At 43.2% G+C, this 24,811-nt stretch overlaps 1 protein-coding gene, 1 long non-coding RNA gene and 1 other non-coding gene across 5 annotated transcripts in view; all 3 read right to left on the bottom strand.

Moving 5' to 3' along the window:
* Window positions 1–24,254, bottom strand: part of BPHL (biphenyl hydrolase like) — a 38,310-nt gene extending 14,056 nt beyond the window's left edge. Inside the window, exons 1-5 of one of the 3 annotated variants that reach the window (XM_040460646.1) lie at window positions 24,120–24,254; window positions 16,337–16,440; window positions 13,145–13,311; window positions 11,453–11,606; window positions 732–792 (exon numbers count right to left, since the gene is read on the bottom strand). In XM_040460646.1, the coding sequence (XP_040316580.1) occupies window positions 732–792; window positions 11,453–11,606; window positions 13,145–13,311; window positions 16,337–16,440; window positions 24,120–24,226 (593 nt within the window). In that variant the 5' untranslated portion in view covers window positions 24,227–24,254. Of the gene's footprint in view, window positions 1–660; window positions 793–11,452; window positions 11,607–13,144; window positions 13,312–16,336; window positions 16,441–23,789; window positions 23,946–24,119 lie in introns of those variants that run through there. The other 2 variants (XM_040460644.1, XM_040460645.1) reach the window with 2 other exon arrangements.
* On the bottom strand, window positions 3,705–7,114 carry LOC121020567 (uncharacterized). Its single transcript, XR_005786193.1, has 2 exons — window positions 6,211–7,114; window positions 3,705–3,835 (listed from the first exon to the last, which is right to left on the bottom strand). It is a non-coding gene; the product is annotated as an uncharacterized LOC121020567 (long non-coding RNA).
* Window positions 20,143–20,249, bottom strand: LOC121020646 (U6 spliceosomal RNA). Its single transcript, XR_005786246.1, has one exon. It is a non-coding gene; the product is annotated as a U6 spliceosomal RNA (small nuclear RNA).
* Window positions 24,255–24,811: the final 557 nt, after the last annotated feature.

The following is a 24,811-nucleotide window of genomic DNA, read 5'->3' on the forward strand; positions in this document are numbered from 1 at the left end:
TTTACAGTTAAAATAGAAGAGTGAGAGAGTATAAATGTAAATAGCTGCTTAAAAACAGACTTTAACTCAGAATTTTCTTAAAGAGATCAATTCTTACTGTTATTGGAAATCGTGTTAAATTTTCAGATAAAGACAGGGAGCTATAGTCATTTAACTAAGTTCTGAAGGTGGGAAGTGAACTGAACACTCTTCCTCATGCTTGCTGGGGCTGAAGGTCATGACAAAAAGGTCCTTCTTTCTTTTTTGTCTTAGTAACAGAGTATGTAGCGGGTAACACGTGAAAAAGAAAAAAATATGCTCTGTGTGGTGGCTTGTTTTCTGATTATCCATTCCAGAATTAGAACATATACACTATCTGAGGCTTCTAGAGAATTATTTTGTCATCATACACACAAGGATTAGAAGGAGAAAGGAACAGTCTTCTATTAAAGACTTAACTATGTGAACCTTGATACAACTATATATTTAGTACAGTTTAAGGCAGATGTATTATACAAGGGCCTGTACTGTGTACAGTCACTAGCATCCTCTATTCACACATCAGCATGAAAACAGTGGGTGAATGTGCTAATCACCAGGGAATTCTGGAACACCAGGGGAGGAACTCAAGCAGCCTCTCTGATTAGCAAAGGAACAGCTAAAACAGTTCACACAACCTACCATCTGAAAGATGTTTAAATTGTTTTATGCCATCCACCCACTTCTCACAGGTTTTGCTAAAGTAGTCATACCCATATAAGGTTTCTAGAGGTTTTCTTGTTCTCTCACTCCATTTAGAAACATCTCTGATACCTGAAAAACAGAAGTAGTGACAAGAATAAATCTAGTCTAATGTTAAGGCTTATCTTTAAATATTGCAAACATAGTCCACCCCAGAGTCATCCTGCTTGCTCTTCTGTCTGCCTGAAATGTTTCTCCAGCTTTCCACCTGGCTTACTCCTCACTTTGTCCAGGGCAGTGAGGCCTTCCCCGACCATCCTCTTAGAGCACCCTCCCCTCCATCTACTCTGTTTTGCATCTTTCAGTGCTTTGTAGCATTTTCTGTGTCCATGGCTGAGTGCCTGTCTCCCCAGGAAGATGAAAGCTCCAGGATAAGGGACTTGGCTTTGTTTTGCCTCCCACTTATGCCCAGAGCCTCGGCCAGAGCCTGGCACAAAAGAGGCACAACATAAATTTTTACTAAGTGAAATTAGATCTGCATTTAATGCTTTCTGTTAAAAGTATAAGATATAAGAAGATATTCCTGCAATTAGGGTTATCTGAGTAAAACTGACATGATTTATTAAAGAGAAGGTATCTTCTACGGGCGCCTGGGTGGCTCAGTCGGTTAAGCGTCTGACTTCGGCTCAGGTCATGATCTCACAGTTTGTGAGTTTGAGCCCTGTGTCAGGCTCTGGGCTGACAGCTCAGAGCCTGGAGCCCGCTTCAGATTCTGTGCCTCCCTCTGTCGGCCCCTCCACTGCTTGCACTCTGTCTCTCGCATTGTCTCAAAAATAAACAAACATTTTAAAAAAAAATTTTTAAAAGAGAGAAGATATTTTCTGAATTGCATTCAGGTACACTGAAAAACATACAAATTATTCATTCTAGTTTCTGTTACTGAAGAAATATGACTGTAAAAGGCTAACTATGAACTTGAAACAAGTACAGATGATTCACTCTTAGGAAATAATAGCTAAAAACCACTTATAAAATGCATGAACAAATTCAATTACTTAGCCCAGTTGTGTCCATATTTCTTTAAACACACTGGTAATTCTCATTTTTCTGAGCATATTACATATGGCTTATGGACAGCTTTTAACACAGTGCTTCTGGTACACAATATACCTCAAAGACAACACATTACTAATGATATGAACTCATATTGCACAATAACCCCTCCACAGTGCTCTGGACAGTGCCAGACCCCTGGCAGGCACCCAGTGTGTACTCAGGGAACAGAAATAACAGAGTGAAGGAAAAATTGCTATTTACAACTACAACTGCCTTCTAAGGATGGCAGACTGCCGGATTGGTTCAAATCTGCATAGGTAAGCCCAGAGGTGCATATGGAAGCTGAGGAGAGCTGACCTGCTCTGCACAGGAGTGAAAAGACTTCACAGAGGGGTGCAGAGAAGTCTGGAAATTAAGGGGGTGGGGAGATCTGGGAAGAAGAAAAAGAGTTGGAAGAGAGGAAAGGAGAGAGGAGCCAGTAAGATGTCATGAAGATGGTCAGTAAAAAAATCCCCTGTAGATATCTCTACTTTGGGCACTATTGTAGACAGCACCCTCTGCGAGGTGCCCTTGCAGTGGAAGGACTAGACCTTTCATAAAACATATGATTTGTTGCATTGCTGGAGTTGCAGCGATTAATGCAAACTAGGGTGTGTGTGTGTAAGATGGAAGAGAACCAGAAAACAGGGCAAAGGGTGGTAAGACTACTCAAAGGCAGGGTTGCTTTTGGGGGAAATGTAACTACTAGCTGGAAGCAGTGGGTAGAGCTGAACCTGAGATTCCTAGATTAAACTGAGATTAAAATGGCCCCAGGCTGTGATTATCCCATGGCTCCCAGGCTCCCAAGAATAGCAAATGTAAATCCTCTCTGAAGGAAAACAGTATCAATTTGTGTTCACGGTCTTTTTTGTGGGTTTTCAGATTGAGAGTAAGCAAATTTCACTCCTAATCAAAGATCACAAAACGACCAGAATCTTTATAAAACTAATGAAAAAGTTAGAACACTGGAAGAGAAAGCTTAACATATGATGCAGACCACCACACAGAGAGACAAGAAGATGAACAAGAGACAGAGCAGAATGAAAGCAAGGCCCACAAAGTCCAATCAGTCCCCGAAGGAGAGGAGGAGGAGGAGAATGGAGAAGAAATATGGGAAGAAGGAAACCGCTGAGAAAGGTTTTCAGAACTGATCAGAGAAAAGTCCACAGACAAAACTCAAGTGTAACCCAAACTGGATAAATAAAAAGGAATTTGCATCTAGACAGAGAAGAGCAAAATAGCAGTAAATCAAAGAGAAAGCAAAAACCTGAAAAGCAGCCAGAGGTAAGACACATCTCTCCAAAGGGAGGAAAGCTCGCTGGCAAAAGTTCACAGCAGTGGTTAAGGAATGCAGACAGTGTGCAGTGGAGAAAAGAATTTCCCATTTATATTTCTGTACTTAGCCAAACAATCTTTCAAGAATGAGAGTGAAATAAAAACTGAGTTGACTCTTAACAGATCTCCCCTTAAAGAACTTCCAGGAGCATCTGGGCGGTTCAGTCAGTCAAGAGTCTGACTCTTGATTTCAGCTCAGGTCATGATCTCATGGTTGGTGAGATTCCAGCCCTGCATCCGGCTCTGTGCTCACTGCATGGAGCCTGATTGGGATTCTCTCTCTCCCTATCTCTCTCTCTGCCCCTCCTGCTCACACTTTCTCTCTCAAAATAAATAAATAAACTTAAAAAAAAAAAAAAAAAGAACTCGTAAAAAATAACTTGAGGAGAAAGAGAAGTGATCCTAGAGGGAATATCTGAGACGAAAGAAGGAAAGGTGAGTAAAGAAACTGAAGAATGTGTTTGTAAATGTAAAAACCAACAAAACTTTCCAAGTGAGAAAATAAAACATTGTAACATTTTCTTACATTAAATTTAGTTCTGTCTATAGAGAAAGCAAAAGGACAAGCAACAAGCTGTGTACCACAACTGACACAATTACTAACCACAAGGGGATAGTCATCATATTATTTAACAACAAAAACCCTGCAAATCAATAACGTCATAATAACACTGAAGTGTTCTAGTCTTGAGTGGGTGGAGAGTCCTTGGGTGTTTGCTTTGTTGCTAGACTTCATAAGGTATCCCTGTTAAACACAAGGTTTTATATTTATCAAATATTACATAAAAGTTTTAAAACAAAAAGAAATGAAAAGACATGAATAGGTACAATACAGAAAAAGAAACCCCAATGATGCATAAGTACATAAAAAAAGATTCTCAATCTTACTAGTAATAGGAAAAGGAAAATTAAGTCCCCCAGTAAGATACCATTTCTTGCCCATTTGACTGGTGAAAGATTAAGAAGTCTGATGATTTCAAGTTTTCGTTGAGGATACAAGTTAAGGAATCTTATACACTCGTGGTGGAAACGCAAATTTATTTAGTTGGAAAATAATTGGTCACCTGTCACATGGTGTATTTGCATACCACAATGTTTAGCAAATTTCACATTTGGGCATATACCCCTAGAGAGACACTGTTGCCCAGATGCCCCAGGAGACATGTATAAGAATGTTCACAGCAACAGTGAAAACAGACCTATAGTTTGTTGATAAAAGAGAGGAAAAATAAAATACATTTGCCCAATGGAATATAATACAGAAATATCATGAATGAATCTTAGAAATTCAACGTTCACTGAAAAAAAGTGAGTCACAGAAGATGATGTATACAGTATAAAGTCACTTTGTACAGCTCAAAACCAAATAGAATTAAATTATATACTGTTTAGGAATATAAACATATGTGACAGGCGTGTTTTCAAAAAGGCATAAGGATGATTGTAGGACTCAGGCTAGAGGTAGGGGAAGCCTGGGGAGGAAGCACATGCATACAGTGAGGGTACAAACAGTGATCAGTCTTATGTTCCATGGTGGGCTCATGGGTGTCTATAATTCACAGTGTCACATGTATTGCATTATATGTATCAAATATTATACAATTAAATAAATTTGAATTAAAAATTTAAATATATAATTACAGAATAAAATTTAAATATATATTATATACTTTAGTATATAGTATATATTATTCATGAGATTTATGTTACATATTTATAAGATATATAAATATATTTAAATATTTAATGTTTAATTTGAAGATGTGATATATTATTAGTACTTTATTATTACTATATTTTTACTATGTTAATATGTAATCTAAATGTAATGTTTTAAAGTTATATATTTTATAAAATTATCTATATTTTTATAAAATAAAAAAAAATTCCTCTGTGATAGTAAGGACAAGATCTTTTAAGAACCAAGTTGGCTAATGTTTAATGTGTAGACGTTTTTTTTGCTAAAATGTAAATTCCTCCTCTTGGGATAGTGAGAGATTCTCAAAGTGAGTTAACTCAGTGAAACCAGGCATTTGAAGAGGCATCTATGAGCATGTAAAATCTGGGGCAAGGCTTTAGACTCTAATGGGAAATATTACCGAAATATCGAGGGACAGGGGTATCCAGCTAAGCTGGGGCAAGCCAGATGTTCACATCAAACACTGTGGTTACACACACAGGCTCAGAAGTCAAGCTGGCTGGGTCTGAATGCCAGCACTTGCACCTGCTAGCCGTGTCACCCTGAGCAAGTTCCTTAACCTCTGTGCTAGTTTCCTCATCTGAAAAATGAGAATTATAACAACACTCCGAGATAAAGAGTAAATAAGTCAGACATGGAATGTGCTAGCAACAGTACCCAGCATGTAACAAACATTCAAAAATATTCTGTATATTTACTTACTTCTGTTAATTTTTTTCCAAGAGGAAGCCAGTTTTTCCCCCAAAGCATAATTTCCACCAAAAAAAAATTTAAAAGCAGCAATTATGTTTTAGTTCCTAAAAAAAACCATTTGAACCAAACTGTTTGCTGATGCAACAGATAGGATTTGTATTCCCCCCAAAACTGATACATTTCTCTTTCTGAGCATATAATTTGTGCTAAGCACCAGAAGAAAACTCATTCGCTCGCCACTAATTAGTGAATTATTCTGGTAGGCATTATCTGAAGCCTGTTGAGTGCCAGTCACAGCAGATACAAACCTGAACGAGATAAGGCCTCTGCCCTCAAGGGCCTTATGGTCTAGAGAGTTGTAACTGACCTCTGACCTCTGTAGAGGAGTGGAATAGAATAAATGTCCCAAGAGAAGCTGGGGGAGGACGGGGGGGGGGGGGTCAATGAGCGGGAGTGGCAGTGGTGGGGGGCTTCCCGGAGGATGCACTGCAGGATCTGAGTCCGTGAGAACACAAGCCAGCAAGCAAGTATGGGAGCAGCACACTGGCAGAGACAGCGAGCCGTGCCCCCTACTGCTGGAACTTCAGGGGTTTTCAGGTACCTGAAGAAAACGATGGGTGTGTGGGGGTAGAGGAGACAAAAGTGGCAGGAGATGGACCCAGAAAGGCCTGGGGTTCTGGTTTCCTCAAACTTTGTAGGCAAAGCAGAGGAGTTTGAACTCTACTTACCTAGAAAGCTATGGGAGACCTTGAAGGGCTTCAAAGTAAGGTACGATGAGACTTACATCGTAGCAAACTCCTATCTAAGCAGTCTGGAAAGCACACTGAAAGGAGGCTGAGACAGAGGACAGGTTGGAAAGTGCTGGTCAATCTAAGTGGGGACAGATGGAGGCCTGGCAGGAGGAATGGAAAAGCTGGGAGGGATTCCAGGCACAGCAAAGGCAGAGCGCAGGCAGAACACGGGGCTGGATCACTAGACTGCGGAGGGGAACAGCCACCACACGTCTGTACCATCAGGACAGGTTTCTTCACTTCTCTGTGCCCTGGGTTGAAGTCATACAGGGCTATGTCAGTGTTAGCTCACAGTAGGTGTTCAATAAATCATAACTATCGATTCACTTATCACAAATTATTTTGTGGAAGAAATAGCATATTTCTGAGCATCAGTTACCAAAATGAGAAATGTAGCAGGAAGAAGGGGTGTAGAGGAAAGATTATGAGCTAGACTTTAGGCATAGTGAACACAAGGTGCACGTGGGGCAACCAGGTAAGAAGCTGAATATCTGGAATTTGGGAGTCTGGTGAAGCCAAGACATGTGAGAAGTTCCTCAAGTGTAAGAAAGAGAAGAGGAACAGAGAGAGAGCTAAGGATGGTGTCTGGAGGAGCCCAACATCACAGGGCCCAGCAGAGTGGGGATGTGTCTAAGCCATAGAACAAGCAGAGATAGGAGGACAAGCTGAGAACATGGGGGCAAGAACTTCAAGGCAGAGAAAGCTTCAAGAAGAGGGGTGTGATTGATCTTACATCATGTGTACATTTTCTTTCTTTTTATGTTTACTTATTTATTTAAAATTATAAAAAAAATTTTTTTTAAGTTTACTTATTTATTTTGAGAGAGAGCATGCATGTGGGAAGGTCAGAGAGAGATGGAGAGAGACAATCCCAAGCAGGCTCCACGTTATCAGCACAGAGCCGGACAGCAGGGCTCAACTCATGAACCATGAGACCATGACCTGAGCAGAAATCTAGAGTCCGACATTTAACCAACTGAGCCACCCAGGCATCCCTTCAAATATTTTTTTTTTAAGCTTATTTATTTCAGTTTATTTGTTTTTTGTTTGTTTGTTTGTTTTTGAGAGAAAGAACAGGGGAGGGGCACAGAGAGGGAAAGAGAGAATTCCAACCAGGCTCCACACTGTCTGTGCGGAGCCCCACGTGGGGCTTGATCCCACGAATTGGGAGATCATGACCTGAGCCGAAATCAAGAGGCTGAGCCACCCAGGTGCCCCACGTGTGTATTTTCACATGCTGCAGCATGACCAAGGAATACAAAGGGCAATAAAGCATCCGACGGGCTTGGCAGCAACAAGACACTGCTTTCATGGGGTTCATGGGTTGGAAGCCACCTTGACACAAGTTAGGGAGAGAGTGGGGCATAAGGATGTGGGACTGATGGCTGGGAAATGGAGCCGAGACATAGCAGACAGTAAGTAAAGGGGAGTGTGGGGTTAAGAGGGAGACTTTTTGGTGTGTCTACAAAAGGAAGGGAAGTCAGAGTCACCAAACATGGTGAGTTCACACAGTATTGACTGAGGTGAGCTGTGAAAGGTGGCATTGCCCAGAACACACGGCCATCGTGAAAGTGTGTGCAAAGTGTTCTAGCACCAAACCCCAGCCCCAAAGACTCAGGGACCTCCGACAAAGGCAGTGCTGTGGGAGCTGGGAATGGCGGATGAAGATGAGTTTGGTGAGGAAACTGGGCTAGAAGGGGGGCCAGTGCAGGCGAGCACATCAGCAGATGCCAAGGCAGAGAGGCACAAAGGAGGAAGCTTGCTTCAGGAATGGCAGCTATTCAAGGTGGGGGACACACAGAAAGGCTGAGGGGAAAGGAGGGGCTGGCTACAAGGACTGGATAGGGCCAGGCTGCCCGGGCCAGCCCAGGTGCTTGAACATCACTGTGAGGTTACTGATGGATTTTAAGTAGCAGAATTAAATGACCAGGTTCTTGCCTTAGCAAGGAAACTCATATGGAAGACAAATTGTCCTAAGAGGCCAAGGGTCTGAAGCAGGAAAAGAGTGGGCAGGAAGAGAGGAGGAGGGGTTACCTTTTAAAGGTCTTAGGAATGTGGTATTATCAGAGTCCACTCACAGCTAAATGAAGAGGGCAGAGAGGAGGGCTTAGTCCTCCAGGGATGACCTGGTAGACCGTGGACCACTGCATGAGACAGAGATTGTAAGCTGGGGTGTGGGAAGAGTCATGAGGCAATGAGTTCAATGTAGACACTCTAGTTATGACTAACTTCCAGGCTATCAAGAGGAAGGTGCTCAGCAAGTAGATAGAAATATGGCTCTAGGCCTCAGGGGGAGTCTGGCTGAATAGGAGTTTAGAACATATCACCCCCTAGTCATAGCAGAAGCCCTAAGACATCTGCTCAAGTGAGTACCGATCTCTTGGGCTTTGGTGCTGGCTCAGCTGGAGCAACGCCTCTCTCACTGATTACAACTAGACTCCAGGTAGAATACACCACAAGCAACTACCTGAGGACTGTCCCAAGGTGTAAGAGTAAGAGATTGAACGGAGCCAAAACTTGAATAATGACCCATAAAAGGGATGAGTTTCATTTTCCTTTTCTTCCTTTGAGTCCCGATTTTGAAATATGGGGTACAGGGTGAATCACACAACTGCATGGCAGGCATTAAAAACAGAAACTGGAGAAGACCCTTAGAGGTAGCCAGAGGACAAGGACCAGGTTGCCCTGCATGAGGGAGACTGCTTTTTCTTTCTCTCTTTCTTCTCACCCTAGTCCAAGCTGTGAAAGTACACAGCCAGGGGCCTGCACTCCTAGTACAATGTCAGGGCAGCTACCCAAAACCCCAAGACAAGGCTGGCTCTTTGACCAAAGGTACCAGAAAAAGGGGCCCCTTGTATCTGAAGACTGTAGGTGAAATCCCTATTATTTTGTCCATCTCTTTTTTCTGGCCGCTTTGCCCTAAAGACGGTTCCAGATGCACAGAACTGTACAACAGAGGAGGGGGTTACTAAAACCTGTCTTTATGAGAGAAATCTTTCTTTCTGGTCATAGGAGCTTTGAAGGGGGTTTCTAAGTCTGCATATGAACTGATGAAGTGATTCACCCCTAGGCTCTGCATGCATGGGGAAGATGCAAAAAAAAAAAAAAGCATAGAGCATAAGCTTCAAGAACTAAACTACCATATAAACCACCGCCTAAGTCCCAGCATAGCCTGAGCGGGGCTTGTGTGGGGCAGACATGAAGAAGCTTTGAGAACTGACCTGATGCTGGAACTAAGACCTGCAGAAGGCTAAACAGAATTTGTAGTATGAACCTAACCAGGTTGACTGCATGCCAAGGAAAAACAAAACGGGCAAAACAAACAAACAATATTTCTCAGAGTTCTAACAGGATGATACCGAAAAGACAGCCAACAAATGCCAACCCCCAAAATGACCCAGATATTGGAATTATCACACAAACACCTCAGGGCAGGCATTATCACATGCATTTCATTCAGTTTAAAATATTTTCGCTCCTCTGAACCCAGTAGGGGTAAAACAAGGACAGGCAAGAGTGTCAATTAGGATGGGTCACTAGATCAGACTCATCACTTAAGAGTTTCATAGTTCTGGGGCACCTGGGTGGCTCAGTTGGTTAAGTGTCCAACTTTGGCTCAGGTCAGGTTCATGAGTTTTAGAGACCCGCATCAGGCTGTCTGCTGTCAGCACAGAGCCTGCTTTGGATCCTCTGTTCCCCTCTCTCTCTGCTCCTCCCCTCTGGTGTTCGCACGTTCTCTCTCTCTCTCTCTGTCTCTCTCTCTCTCTCTGTCTCTCTCTCAAAAATAAGTAAACATTAAAAAAAAAGTTTCATAGTTCATTACCAAATGGTGTAAGGGCTAAGATTCTAAAACAGAGCACTGCCATGAAGTAGCTTCCTTAAATCATGTGAATTGCAGAACAGCTGAATAAAAGCAGACTTGTGATATTCCAGGGCTTGTGTCTGCAAATGCTTTCTGTCAAGGGCCAGAGTGTAACTTATTTTAGCTTTGCAAGCTAAGAGGTAAAATCACAGTTACCAGGTAGGTAGGTTAAAGGTGAGAAACCTCTGACCTGCTTGACCCTGACTGCCTGGGGTGGGCCATCTGGGATCCAATGGAAACACACCCAGGATAAAAAGCTACCAGACTGAAGAGGGTCCTGGTGGGTCAGGCAGACGTTGGTGGGGACCAGGTCACTTTTGCTTTTTGCCTCAGATACCCCCAGATCCCAATGTGCCCTTCTCCTGAGAGCTAAGCAGTTTCAGTTTGGTCAGCTTGCTGGAGGCTAGGCTCCTGAGTCGCTGACTGAAATTCCACAACGGAGTGCCTGGTAATAGCCAACAGTCACCAGTGTGTAAGTGGCCACCAGCACAGGCCCTGGGCAGCAACACTGGGAGCGGAGGAGGAAACGGGGATGGAGGGGACACCCCAGATTGATCTCCAGGTCTTAAAGCGCTAGCCTTCTCGATCAGTGCCTGGCCTTACGAAAACAGATGGTGGGCCGGATTTGGCCCACAGGCTGCCAGGTTTGCTGGCCCCCGTTCTTCTGCCACTAAAAACTTCAAAGATAAGCTTGAAGGACAACCTAATGAAATGTGAATCGCAAAAAATTTCTTTATCAAAATATAAGGTTTCATATTTGAATACAATGTGCATTTTTACACTCACATTATTTTAAATGAGACTTTACATCAACCCCTCCCTCCTTGAAGTTCACTATCAGGTGCAGGAAATGTGAACACTGAGTTTTATAAAACCTTTTCCGGAGTCATGAAAGTGTTACTTTTGGAAATAGAAAGCATTGAAAGACAGACTGGTTAGGGGTGCCTGGGTGGCTCAGTTGGTTAAGTGTCCAACTTCGGCTCAAGTCATGATCTCACAGTTTGTGAGTTCGAGCCCCACGTCAGCCTTTGTGCTGACAGCTCAGAGCCTGGAGCCTGCTTTGGATTCGGTGTCTCCCTCTCTCTCTGCCCTCCCCTGCTCACACTCTGTCTCTCAAAAATAAACAACCTTAAAAAAAAATTCAAAACACAGACTGGTTAAACCATATTACTTCCAAGAATTTGTTACTCTTCCTACTGCAGAGCTGAGAAGTGGAAGCAGATGAGATAGGCCTTGTTAGTACACGTCATAGTAAGACATGAGAGGGGGAGGGCAAAGATGTTACTTGTCACGACATCGCCCGCTTGTGAAACCTACCCTGATAAATGGTTTCATCTTCCTCAGTCACGTAGGCATTGGCTCCCCAGATCACCATCTTATTGATGTAAGATGGATATCTTGCAGCTGCTATGAGTGCTGTAATACCACCATCGCTCCACCCCAACAAGGACACCTTCTTAAACTTCAGTGTCTGTGATAAATACAGAGAAATGCACAGCACAGGTGATTGCTCCTCTCTGCTAGAAGAATCTGATCATTAACAATCATCCAAATCAATACAGTGTGGGGTTTGGAGCATCACTTGATAATTAAAGTCCTAGAGGCCAGCATTTGATGACAGAAATGTTTTTTTCTCATTTAGTTCTGGTGTAAATGTAAGTATCATAAAAACCTAAGTACACAGTATTGTTTTGAATTATGAGGGAACGACATCTTCTGTTTGGATAAAATCTCTGGAAACAGTGGAGATCAGCTGTCCTTAGAAATGACAAATCACATGTGCATGCACACCCACACCTGAGCAAAGACTTTGAGACTAGTAATGTAGATTAGACAGGGGAACTTGATATTTCCTGGATGAAATGAAGTCACTGCATCTGATAAAACCACTGAGGGCAACTGTGGGAAGAAGTGTCTGGAGACAGGCTGGAGGAGAATGGTGTCACAGGAGGTTATGCTAGTCCTTATATCAACCAGGCTCTGAAAATGTGTTTGACAAGGAAACTGAACAAAGATTACATCTGACAGATGTTGCCTAGGGGTAAAACTAGAATGACTTGGAAAATTAAAGATGTAACAAATATCAGTCCAAGATACTGATGGGACTATAAATTGCTAGAAGTCGCATGTATAATAATTTGGCACTATCTTGTCCAACGAACATTTGCATCTTCTATAACTCGGCATCATCCCCTAGATATGTATGGAACTTTTGCACATGTGTACCAGGAGACAGGTGTAGGGTGTCCACACCAACGGTGTTTATAAAGGAATTAAACGTCCATGGACAAAACAATGTTCACTGCCCTGCTGCTCATAACCACAAAAAAAAAAAAAAAAAGGAACTTAAAAATTAAGTTATTTATCTACCATTAGAGATATATGAAATAAGACAGTACATCCCTACAATGGACTATGACTATTATATTTATATAAATTTATATTTATTAACATGAAAGTATTTCCTCGACAAACTGTTCTAAGAGTAAGTTGGAAAAACATTAGATATAGTATGATGCCATCAATACAATCCTGTGTATTTATATGTGTCAGAAGATTGGCTGGAAAGGGAGTCTCAAAGTCATAACAATGATATCTCTAGTTGGATTGTGAGATATTTCTACTTCCTTATTCACACCTATTTGATTGAACTTAAATTTTCTTTTTTTTTTTAATTTTTTTTCAACGTTTATTTATTTTTGGGACAGAGAGAGACAGAGCATGAACGGGGGAGGGGCAGAGAGAGAGGAAGACACAGAATCGCAAACAGGCTCCAGGCTCCGAGCCATCAGCCCAGAGCCTGACGCGGGGCTCGAACTCACGGACTGCGAGATCGTGACCTGGCTGAAGTCGGACACTTAACCGACTGTGCCACCCAGGCGCCCCTGAACTTGAATTTTCTTTAAGAATCACATGGCATCACCCTTGTAGAAATAAAAACAAAAACAAAATAGATGAAGACAGGCCCAGTCATCCTCCCTCCTCTGGGCTCTTCTCTGAGAGACCCACCTTCATCAAATCAACTGCATCTTTTGCATCCCTTTCAAAAAAGTCCAGTGGGAAATCTCGATCTGGGGGTCTGGAATGTCCATATCCTCGAGGATCCCAGGCAACCACTGTGAAGAGCTTTTTATTGAGGTTCTTAATCTGAGGTCCAAAATCAGTCTCTCCACTTCCTAAAAACAGCCACTTGGTTACCCTCAGGTGAAGGATTTCATTATTTCAAACACATTACAGTAAAAGCAGAAACAACTACAATTTTAAAACAAAGTAACTAGTTTCTACTCAAAGTTAGACAGTGGGATGCAGTCAGCAAAATAGTCTTGTGATGATAAAATCCATTTACTGGAAGGCTGACTTCCTTTCCTGGTAGAGTTCAGACCTGCCTTTTGTCTCCTCCCAGTGGCTACTTTGAGGACAGAGGCTCCAATACATTTGGCCCTGTATTATTTCAGCATTTTTGATACTTTTTCAATTAATCTTCCTTAAAAAAAAAAAAAAAAAGGAATTCATGAAATTGCATAGAAATTGACTTATTGATATGATATGTTTCTGGGTTATTTTTTCTTTCCTTTTAAAAAACTGGCTGTTATAGGGGCACCTGGGTGGCTCAGGCAGTTAAGCATCCAACTTCGGCTCAGGTCATGATCTCACGATATGTGGGTTCGAGCCCTGTATCAGGTTCTGTGCTGACAGCTCAGAGCTTGCTTCAGATTCTGCGTCTTCCTCGCTCTCTGCCCCTCCCCCACTTGTGCGCGCGCGCATGCGCGCGCGCTCTCTCTCACTCTCTCAAAAAAATAAACATTAAAAAAAAATGACTTATAAATGAGAGAGATCCCAATATTATCTGTCAACAAATCTATAAGATTTGGTACAAGTTATTCAAAGGAGGATTCTAAATTCCCAGGCGTTTTTTACTAAGCAAATGTGAACAGCCCTGAAGATTTTATTTTCTGGTTATAAATAAATACCAGAAAACTCAACGAAAACACTGAAATCAGGGGGAGGGCAGGATGTGGAGGGACGAAATCAAATTAATTATTTCATTAAAACACCAGCAAACGTTAACCAGCAGAACTATGTTCTTGAGCCTGTGGTGGACCTGACTGGCAATTCCCAGCCCACCTGCGAGGTCACGGCCACTGTGTGCACACACCTACTGCATGTGGCCCCGAAGGCCAGACTCTCAAGGAGCCCAGTCTAGGGACCAGTCAGCATTTCATTTTTATTTTTATTTATTTATTTTAAATTTTTTTTAATGTTTATTTATTTTTGAGACAGAGAGAGACAGAGCATGAACGGGGGAGGGTCAGAGAGAGAAGAAGACACAGAATCTGAAGCAGGCTCCAGGCTCTGAGCCGTCAGCACAGAGCCCCGTCGGGCTCGAACTCACGGGCTGTGAGATCATGACCTGAGCCGAAGTCGGACACTTAACCGACTGAGCCACCCAGGCGCCCCAGCATTTCATTTTTAAAGTAAGCAGAACTTGTAGCTCTGGCCACACATGGATACTGAACATCTTGCTTGATAAACAAGCTACTATTAGAAAATGTCTTTCAAGATGTTGCAGGATTCTGTTACAGGATAATGTTAATTATTATAGGACTACCATCCTTCCTGGAAAGATCTATCTTTCTCAACATCAGGTAAATAAATCATTCAGGAAACCTAAGGCAAAAATATAAATGGATTTCAAGTGCATGTCTACTGCTCTGACACACGAAGCATCTCTTGTGGTCCCTGGACTGAAGAGACTTCCACATGGGAACCACCCTGAAGGAGGTGCAGGAGGTGAGAAGGTGGGAAAAGGGAACAGTTTATCTCAAGACCAATTTCAGAAATGATGAGACGCTTCCTTTCTGGCACACAGGTATACATCTGAATACCAAATACTAAATACTAAAGAATACTAAAACCTTTAAAAAGTTATTTTAAGGAATAGTTACCAGTATATGATACCTGAGAAGGAAACACAATACTGGTTGCCTGTGGGGAAGGGTACTGGGTGCTAGGTGACAGAGGACTGGAAGAGAGAATCTCACTGTTTTTAATTTGGGGATCAGGTTAACGTTTTACATAAAGAAATTAAGTTATGAAAAGTGTTTTATACCTGGATCACAATCACAGTACTGAAATAATGGAAATTTAAGTCGGTAACTTGTTCACTACTTTACAGATACCTTTAGACCTACACCAGTCAATAGAGTAAATCTCCTCCTTTGTTACAAAAGCTTAGGAGGAAAAAAAAATACTAAATACTATCTAGACAAAGATGCTTCAATAGCTACAATAGTACCACAATAAGCTAAGGCTCAGTCAAGTGGAACCAACAAGTAATTGAAAATTTTAGCATTTTATTTTAGAAGAAAAAAGTCGTAAGGAAATAGTATATATTGGGATTATTTAACTAAGTCAAAACAATATTGAAGCCCTTAAAACCAAATCTGAGATGTCCTGGGATTGCTGGAAATTATCCGCCTAAACTGTCTACATGTAAATTACTTATCTGGAAAATGAGACAGATTCAGTTGGCTTCACCATGCTCCATTCATGCCAATTTAATTTTGATTTACAAAAAGGCTTTAAACTAAGCTTGTTCTTAGCTCTTATTTTAATTGAGCATATAATCAACTGCAACAGGGCAATCCATGTTTTAGCACTGGAAGTCTTGTATCCTGGAACCCCTCAATTCCAGGCACACTGGGATGGTTGGTCACTAGCTCATCTTCTAGCTTCATCTATCCCTTCTTCCCACACCCCTTTCCTCGACTCCTATCATCTTCCCAAATTGTAGGCAACTACACAGTATGTCTGTAGGAGAAAAAAACCCGGGTATTTAAAAGAATAAAGACTACATAGAGTAAAATGTTGCCTTTCTTTTCTGAGTCACTTAAATTTGTAGCAAATATTAAAGCATTTAAGGGGTGCCTGGGGGGCTCATCAGTTGAGCGTTTGGCTTTGGTTCGGGTCATGATCTCATGGTTCATGGGTTCAAACCCCGTGTCGGGCTCTGCACCGACAGCTCAGAGCCTGGAGCCTGCTTCAGATTCTGCGTCTCCCTCCCTCTCTCACAAATAAATAAATAAAACACTTAAAGCATTTCAGCAAAGCACTAAAGTTAATAATCAACATTTGGCATCTACTATTGTGAATGCATCCTAGCCTACACAGCATGCAAATTCCATGAAAAAACTTCCAGACCCAACATTCCAGGAAGCAGCAGGACCGCATGCTCTCCCTCTCCAGTCCGCTGATAATGCAAGTGGACACCATTCACAGCCACTTTGGCAGAGGTTACTGAGGTGCTGGAAGAGAAAAATCCCATCCCCAAAGAAAAATTACTTAGCACAAATGTTAATATGACAAAATCGTCCTTTTACATACCCGCGTCAGCTCCAGGACCCTCCTCAGGCTTCTTGGATTACTCTGATGTGTGCTTAAGTTTTTCCAACCTGAAAAGGGACCTTTCTAGACTGCATATCTGAACTGTGCCTTCATATGTGAATATCCTACAACACCAGCCCAGGACTTACCCTACAAAAGTACTGACATGTTGCTGCAACCAGTGGCCACACAGGTCCCATGGGCACATGCCTGGTGAGCTGGAAGCCAGGAGGCCAGTGTGCAGGCTGACACAGGAGCTCCACACAATGGAACATTAGGGTCAGCAACAACAGGGCAGACCTTAGAACAGATCTAAAGGGATTACCTGAACTTCAGCTGCATCGACAGAGTTCCTAAAGGTGAGATGGTCTCAGGGGTCCCCAGGCAGTCCTTTAGGAGTATGGCCTCTCATGTTCTCTAACCAGCCACAGAAGCATTCTTAGCAGGAATGCCTGTCTGCACTGCTATGGCCAGACCAGTTTTTAACATGTTGAAATATTTGTGTTGTTAAACAGCCAGGTCCATAAGCTTCCATCCCAAGAGCCCTCCCCTGTACCGTGGACCCTCCTTGGCCCAAAACCTCCGACACAGGATCTAACTGGACATGTTGGCACAGGAGTGCACCTTGGGCCAGAATCAAGGCCAGGGTCTGCTCTGACTCACATGTGTACCTTACCAAGGGTCCTTCTCTGAAGAAACTGTCCTCTCCTGCTCTTCCAGAAGCTCTAGAACGACTATGCAGGCATATATAGCAATAGAAGACATACATGGCTCCTACATCAGGCCCTAACAGCCTCCCCACCAATTTCCCAGACAGCTGAGTGACACACGGAAGGGACATTTTGGTATGCCAAGACAGATGCGAGAAGGAGGTGCTCCTCTTCTCCACACAGAATATTAAGGAATTTAAATTAACAGCTGCCTCTCTTTTTCTTTTACATACTCTTTACCCCTATTTCTGCAGTTAGTTAAAATGCTTATTGAAATGAAGCCCTTTTTACAAAATGAGGTGCTCTTTCCTCTTTGGGTTTCAGGTCATCGCCCATTTCAAATGAGCATGCAGAAACGGATGTGCTGAATGCAGGTACACCAAGTCTTAACACAACTTCTGCAAATACGACAGAATTGGGTGGTAATAAAGCCGGGACATAACCATAAGCTCATTACCTATAGGAAAATTATGAGGAGCAGTAACAAAGCCACTGAACAAGCGTGGTGGCATACTGACACTGCCATGTTACTTATCAATGTCCTATTCTTCTGAGTCATTCATTTTTACTGTTCAGATGGCTCTAGGATCCAGATAAAAGCAAATAACACTCTAGTAATAAAGATTCATTTCCACAAACATTTATTGACACATCTGTTTTGCCCACAATCTAGTAGGAGAGAAGATAAAAGACACAAGAGATTTGCTCTGCAATCTGTCGGGGAGGCGTAGGTTATGACTGAGACAAGAAGCATGAGGAGCCCGGTTGGAGCAAGTTATTAGTGTTTCCTATATTCACCACACAGGAATGAGGCAGCTCCCTAACTAGAGGTGACTAGCATTTGCATGGCTCATGTTAGTGATAACATGTACCTTTATTACACCTCATGCCCTAAAGATCTTTGAGGGTCTCCCTTCCTTGGCGGTATTCAAGAATGCTTGTAAGAATCATCTTGTGCCGTGAGGAGGTTATGCACAATATCTTTCTCAACGTCCAAGTTTTCATGGCTGGGTGTGCTCTCACTAGGTGCATCTGTTCAGGGGCCCCCACAAGGGCACTGCCTTCCAGGGGCTTCCTTTCCTTCAGCTTTCATGATCATTCTGAAGTCTCTTCTGCAAAAAACCTCTATATTCCCTTTGCATTTTGCTATACCTGTGTTTGGATTCCCTGTTCCAAACTTTTCCTCTTAATTAACCCCATCCCATCTTTTGGTTGCCTAAAATGAATGTAAAAACCATGTAGTCTAGATTTGGCATAATGGAACTCAATGTCAGGGAAGGGTTTACTAAGGCAGAAGATGGTTTTAGAAGGGAGACAGGGGCACCTGGGTGGCTCAGTTGGTTGAGCGTCCGACTTCGGCTCAGGTCATGATCTCGCTGTTCATGGGTTCAAGCCCCACGTCGGGCTCTGTGCTGACAGCTCAGAGCATGCAGCCTGTTTCAGATTCTGTCTCTCCTCTCTCTCTGCCTCTCCCCTGCTCATGCTCTGTCTCTCTCTCAAAAATAAACAAACATTAAAAAAAAAATTTAAAAAAAAAAAAAGAAGGGAGACAGAGACCATTATCAGGGTTGAGTAGAGGTATCTGAAGAGGAGTGAAAAAGTAGCATTTGAATTAACTTCCAAGAGGAGTAAAATTTTGAAAAAAAGAATGTGGTGGGGAGGGTGCTCCTAGAAGAAGAAATAGCATGATCAAAGGCCCGGAAGCAAGGGACATATGTCGGGGGAAAGGCAGTGTTCAGTCTGGCAGGGGTACGGGGGCAAAGAGTGAGCAAAGTTTGGGGCCAAATGCCAAGGGGGCTTGAAGCTAGGCTGAGGGGAAAGAAAATGCCCCTAGTGCCTTGTCATCAACATCCTGTATGTCACCACACCAGAGGTACATGCCACTATCATATCAGCCCACCCACTGGGGTTAATGGAGGCTGCCAAAAACCTTTCATCAATCTCCAGGTGGAGGAAACAGGGCAGAGAACTGTTTATGAATGAAAGTAAATCAAAGCAAATCAATTACAAATACAAGAAAAAGCATTTTATTAAAAAACAGAATTACTGATTTATTTTCACATAAATATAAGACCAATGAAATGAGTAAAGCATTTTTTCTCCAGCTTATCAAGGGGCTCTTGGACAGTAATTCAGGCCTCACGTTATGTGTGTTAAAAGAAAAATCAGGCTGCAGAGACCAGGCCTTTGATGGCCCTGAAATGTGCTTATTACTTGAACCACAATCAAACTCTCACATAGGAAAAAGGATACAAAACTTCAGAAAATTTATAAAGACCAAAAATGAATCTTTCAGGTGTCAATCCATCTTTACCACCACTTTCTCCCTAATAATCACGTTGCTTCTCTAACCCAGGTGCTCTTAAGCAGGTGTGCTCATTAGAATCACCTGTGGAGAGTTAAAACCATTAACTGTCTAGTGGGTGTCTCGGGTGGCTCAGTCAGCTGAACCTCTGACTTAGGCTCAGGTCATGATCTCACAGTTCAGGAATTCAAGCCCCCTGCTGTCAATGCAGAGCCCACTCTGGATCCTCTCTGCCCCTCACCTGCTTGCACTCTCTCAAAAAAATAAATAAAACATTTAAAATATATATATAAACTGCCTAGGACAATCCTGGGAGAGACTATCACTCAATGACTGGGGCAGAACCCTGACAGGTGCTTCCTTTTTCTATTATTTTTTTATTTTTATTTATTTTTTTAATGTTTATTTATTTTTGAGACAGAGAGAGACAGAGAATGGGGGAGGGTCAGAGAAAGAGGGAGACACAGAATCCGAAGCAGGCTCCAGGCTCTGAGCTGCCAGCACAGAGCCCGACGCAGCGCTCGAACTCACGGACCGTGAGATCATGACCTGAGCCGAAGTCAGATGCTCAACCCACTGAGCCACCCAGGCACCCCTCTATTATTTTTTTAAATATGAGAGGTTTCACAAATTTGCGTGTCATCGTTGCACAGGGGCCATGCTAATCTTCTGTGTATCAGTCCAATTTTAGTATGTGTGCTGCTGCAGTGAGCACACTGACATGTGCTTTCAATAACACCAAAACTCTACTGTACTATTTATTCATTCATTCATGTACTTCCTAAACTCCTATTGCTTTGGGCCCTCCATGTAGTTTAGAGGCTGGCAGGAAAGACAGATAATTAAATCTGCAACTAGCAGGTACTATGCAGTTTGCCTAGTATTATGACAGAGAAGTTGGGGGGATACAGGAGATCCTGAGGGTGCAGACATCAGACACTAAGTTCCCCACACCTTAACCGACATCTACACAGCTGCTAATCAGCCCCTTTTTATGAGAATATTTCCAACTTCCCACTATATCAGTGAGGGTCAAACTTAGATTTGCATCATCTGGCAAATTTAAATCTCCAGATGCCCAGACTGTACTAAATCAAAATCTCTGTGGTGGGATACAAGCATCTGTGTTTTTTTTTTAATTTCCCAAGAGATTCCAATAAGCAACCAAGGCTGAGAACAACTATACTGAGTTAATTTCTTGTAGAAGGAAAAAAAAATTCCTATCTCCCTATTGAAAACAGCCTATATAGGAAGGCACGCTCACCTAGAATAGCCTATATCTTACCTCATATTTGTCCTTGACTCTCTTTTTCTGGGTGGCTGGATAGGCAATTTTGTGAAAGGGTTAGAAGGAGGTCAGGAGCAATACAACACAATATCTTCCGACTGAGGGGGCTTGAGCTGCTCCCTTCAAAGAAGGAAAGTTTACTGTGGTGGAAAGCAAGAATTTAACAGCTTGCAGAAAATAAACTAAAACTCACATTTAGTTTCATTATTAAGCTAAATAATGAACTCTACTAGAGCTTACATTATATTTACCCTAATTTTACCTTTGAGGAACCTGAAGATTGGAGTGTTTAGACAACTTGCCCCAGTCACATTACTAGTTATTTATACCTGAGTGTATGACATCAGAGACTTTGGTATTTTGCCCTTCGCTTAGAAATAAAAATGGGGTAGGGAGACCTGGGTGGCTCAATCGGCTAAACATCTGACTTCAGCTCAAGTCATGATCTCACAGTTTGTGAGTCTGAGCCCCACATCAGGCTCTGTGCTGACAGCTTGGAGCCTGGAGCTTACTTCGGATTCTGTGTCTCCCTCTCTCTCTGCCCCCGCCCTCCGTCTCTCAAAAAAATAAATAAATGTTATAAAAATTAAAAAAAAAAAAGAAAAATGGGGTCAATTAATAAAACACATCCTCGTTTTGAAAGTCCTACACATTCTCTGTATCTCTTATGTTCGGCTATTTCTGTTGTATATTTTTTCCAAAGTAACCATTAGCTCTAATAAAGTATTAGCTACCCCCTAGGGCTTGGAATTAAATGAATTTTGAGGACTTATTTTGCATCTTTTACACACTGCATTATTAGATTTTCTTATCTGTATCATTACTAATTGTAGCTACTATTTAGTGAATTATTATTATATCCCAGGACTTGTACATTTATTGTCTCAAATCCTCAGAAGTGCAAGGCACTTGGCTCGGAGAGGTTAAGTAACTTGCTTACATTTGTGCAGCTAGGAAGTAGCAATGCAGCCTTGTAAACACCAGAGGCCTTGTTTTTTCTGTAACCTGGAAGCTGAACAAAGTCCCCAACAGGGCTCTAGCCCTGGGGCCACTCACCCAGACTGCCAGACAGAAGGAACAAGGCAGTGCCAGGGAAAGGAGCGTCTTTGATTCTCAGGCAGATCATCCCAAGGTTGAACTCAGAAAACAGTTTTCTTCCGACAGCTTGTTAGGTTCTATAAATTACTAATACTGTAACTGTATGTGACATACAACTGCAGGTAGAAAAGCCTTCTTACCCGGTCCTGGAACAAACCACTTTACAGACTACAAAATAAAAAAGAGAGTTCCAAACAACAGACTTACAAAAACAAGCTTTTGGAACACAACTCAAGTGTAGGTTGGGCACCAGCTGTTCTGAGGCAAAGGTTTTAAAAGCAGCTCTTTCACCTGCTTACATTGGGCTGCAGCCTCATTTCAGGATTAACGAATACCACTACTGGTTTTCTCTGATTACATGTAATGTCAACTTGCAAATGCATTTATGAAATGGCAGTTTGAAATCCAGAGAAACCGGTTTTTCAGAGATGTTTTAGGAAGAACGATTTACATTAAATGGATGGGGCCTTCCTGCAACCATGAAATAACCTATCTTAACTTGGGTACTGGCACATAGTAACCTTATTTCAATCTCTTTCTGCAAATTGGAAACTGGATAAATATCCATTTTTCCATGTAGATTTATACAGCTGTGAACATTGACATATTTTTCCATCTGTATTAAAATAGTCCCAAAAGTCTTCTAAAAGTTCTTAAATATTTAAAAAGAATTTAAATAAATCAAATATGAAACTCAAGAACTAGTTAATCACAACATAAAAATTTAAAGCTGGTCAGATTTTTCCCTTCTCCTTCCAAATCAAACTTTCAAATGAGAAGTTTCCACATTAGATCAATCAACTCAAATTCTAAATTTTTTTTAACCTTTATTCATTTTTGAGAGACAGGGTGCAAGCAGGGGTGGGGCAGAGACAGATGGAGACACAGAATCCAAAGCAGGCTCCAGGCTCTGAGCTGTCAGCACAGGGCCCAATGTGGGGCTCGAACTCACAAACCGTGAGATCATAACCTGAGCCTAAGTCAGTTGCTTAACCATCTGAACCACCCAGGCGCCCCAGATCAACTCAAATTCTGAATGCCAGGTATCCATCTAGCATTTGACTTTTCCTATAAATGGAACTGATCCATCAGCAGTTAATTGCATATATATCCTGTGTACATTTGTGTACAGGTAGAGAGAATAAAGTAAAGCAAGTTTCATGCTGCTCTAACTACATTTCTGCTTAGTATCTCTTGGGGCCAAGGGCACCCATTTTTAAGACAGGTCAGACATTTAAAAAAGGGGGAGGGCGCCTGGATAGCTCAGTTCGTTAAGCCTGGGGCTCTTGGTTTTGGCTCAGGTCATGATCTCATAGTTGTGGGGTCCAGCCCCAAGTGGGGCTCTGCACTGAGCGTGGAGCCTGCTTGGGATTCCCTCTCTCCCTTAAAATAAATAAATAAAATAAATAAATAAACATTAAAAAAAAAAAGACGGTAGGTCAGAGATTAATCTAGCTGTTTTTGTTGTTTTATCTCGAAATATGCATGAGGGATAGGGAGGGTCAGAAAAGAAAAAGGCAGATTCTTGGCTTTCTCCACCTACACCATAAGCTCTGAGAGTCAGGCCAAGGATTGTGAATTTTCCCAGGTTCCCAAGGTGTTTTGCACATTACAGTTCAAAATAAGGCGGGAAAAAGAAAAAGAAAAAAGAAGGAGAACAAGAAGGTGACAACGATGACTCAGGGGCTTGGGCCTGACTACAACAGCTCATAGGTTAAGGAGATTCTCAGGCTGGTTTTTGATATAAGAAGCAGGAGACACTGGAGCCCTGAGGGTGTGAAGACACAGGGCAGAGCAGCCAACTAAGAATGAAGGGTTTGAGATTCTAATCTCGGTCATGAGTGTGTAACTATGGGCAAATTACGTTACCTCCCTGGGTCTCTCGTCTCCACAATGAGGGGCTTGGACTCCATCACCCAAGTCCTTTAGGGCTCTCGAGTCACAGAACTGAAGCCGACGCACGGCTGCAGTGCCAAGGCCAGGAGCAGCAGAAGTGGTTACTTCCACCGCCTCCCGCGCACCCACGTGGGACAGGCTCCGGTCTTGGAGCAAAGGGCGAGAGGGCAGCGAGGCTGCGCCCACGGCAGCAACCCGCACCGCCCTGCCCGCCCGCCTCCTGGCTGGCGCGTTGCCCTCCCACTGCCCCCCAGCACGCAACCCTGGCCGCAGGGGCCCCCGGAGGGAAGCGGGAATCATTACCCGAATGCGGCTGCAGGCCCAGCATACGGGACGTAGTTCCCTGGCTTCAGCACCGACAGGAGTAGCCGCACCTGCCGCACTGCGCGGCCGCCCAGCACTTCAGCCATGGTCACAGGTTTCGCTGAGCCCCGGAGCGCGCATGCGCCCGCTCCACCGACCGCCCCGCGTCCACCCCGCGCCCCCCCACCCGCACCGCCTGAGAACAAGCCTGCGCCCCGCCCCACTACGTCCCGCTACGCCCCGTCGCCAGGAAACATGCAAGCGCCAAGGTCTAGCAGCCGCCCTCAACACCCTCCGCCTTGCCCCGACAGAACCCCGCTGCTCCTGAACTTCCGGCCAGAGCCTATCGCCCGCTTCGGCTTGTCGCGCCGGGATGCTAGGACCCGTAGCCCGCCGGGCTCTTTGTGACCCTTGTCAGAAACGGGGCTCGAAGTCCCAGTGGTACCGCAACACAGATCGTCTGCTCTCGGGGTGCCAGCTCTGGCTCACGAGGGGTACGTCCCAGTCAGCTTTGCCCTCCCACCGCCGCGGTGACCAGTCCCTCCAGAGAGGCGAGGCTGCACCCCTCCCCCATTCCGCCCTTCTCAGGGAGTGGGTGGTGAGGAGGGACCTGAGGAGGGACCTGTGGACGGACCTGTGGACGGAGAAGGAGGCTTCAAGGCTGGCTGCCGTCGGTGGAGTGAAATGCATTT

The sequence above is a fragment of the Herpailurus yagouaroundi genome, unplaced genomic scaffold (assembly GCF_014898765.1).
Source record: "Herpailurus yagouaroundi ecotype Mexico unplaced genomic scaffold, PumYag 250, whole genome shotgun sequence".
NCBI classification, from domain to species: domain Eukaryota; kingdom Metazoa; phylum Chordata; class Mammalia; order Carnivora; family Felidae; genus Herpailurus; species Herpailurus yagouaroundi.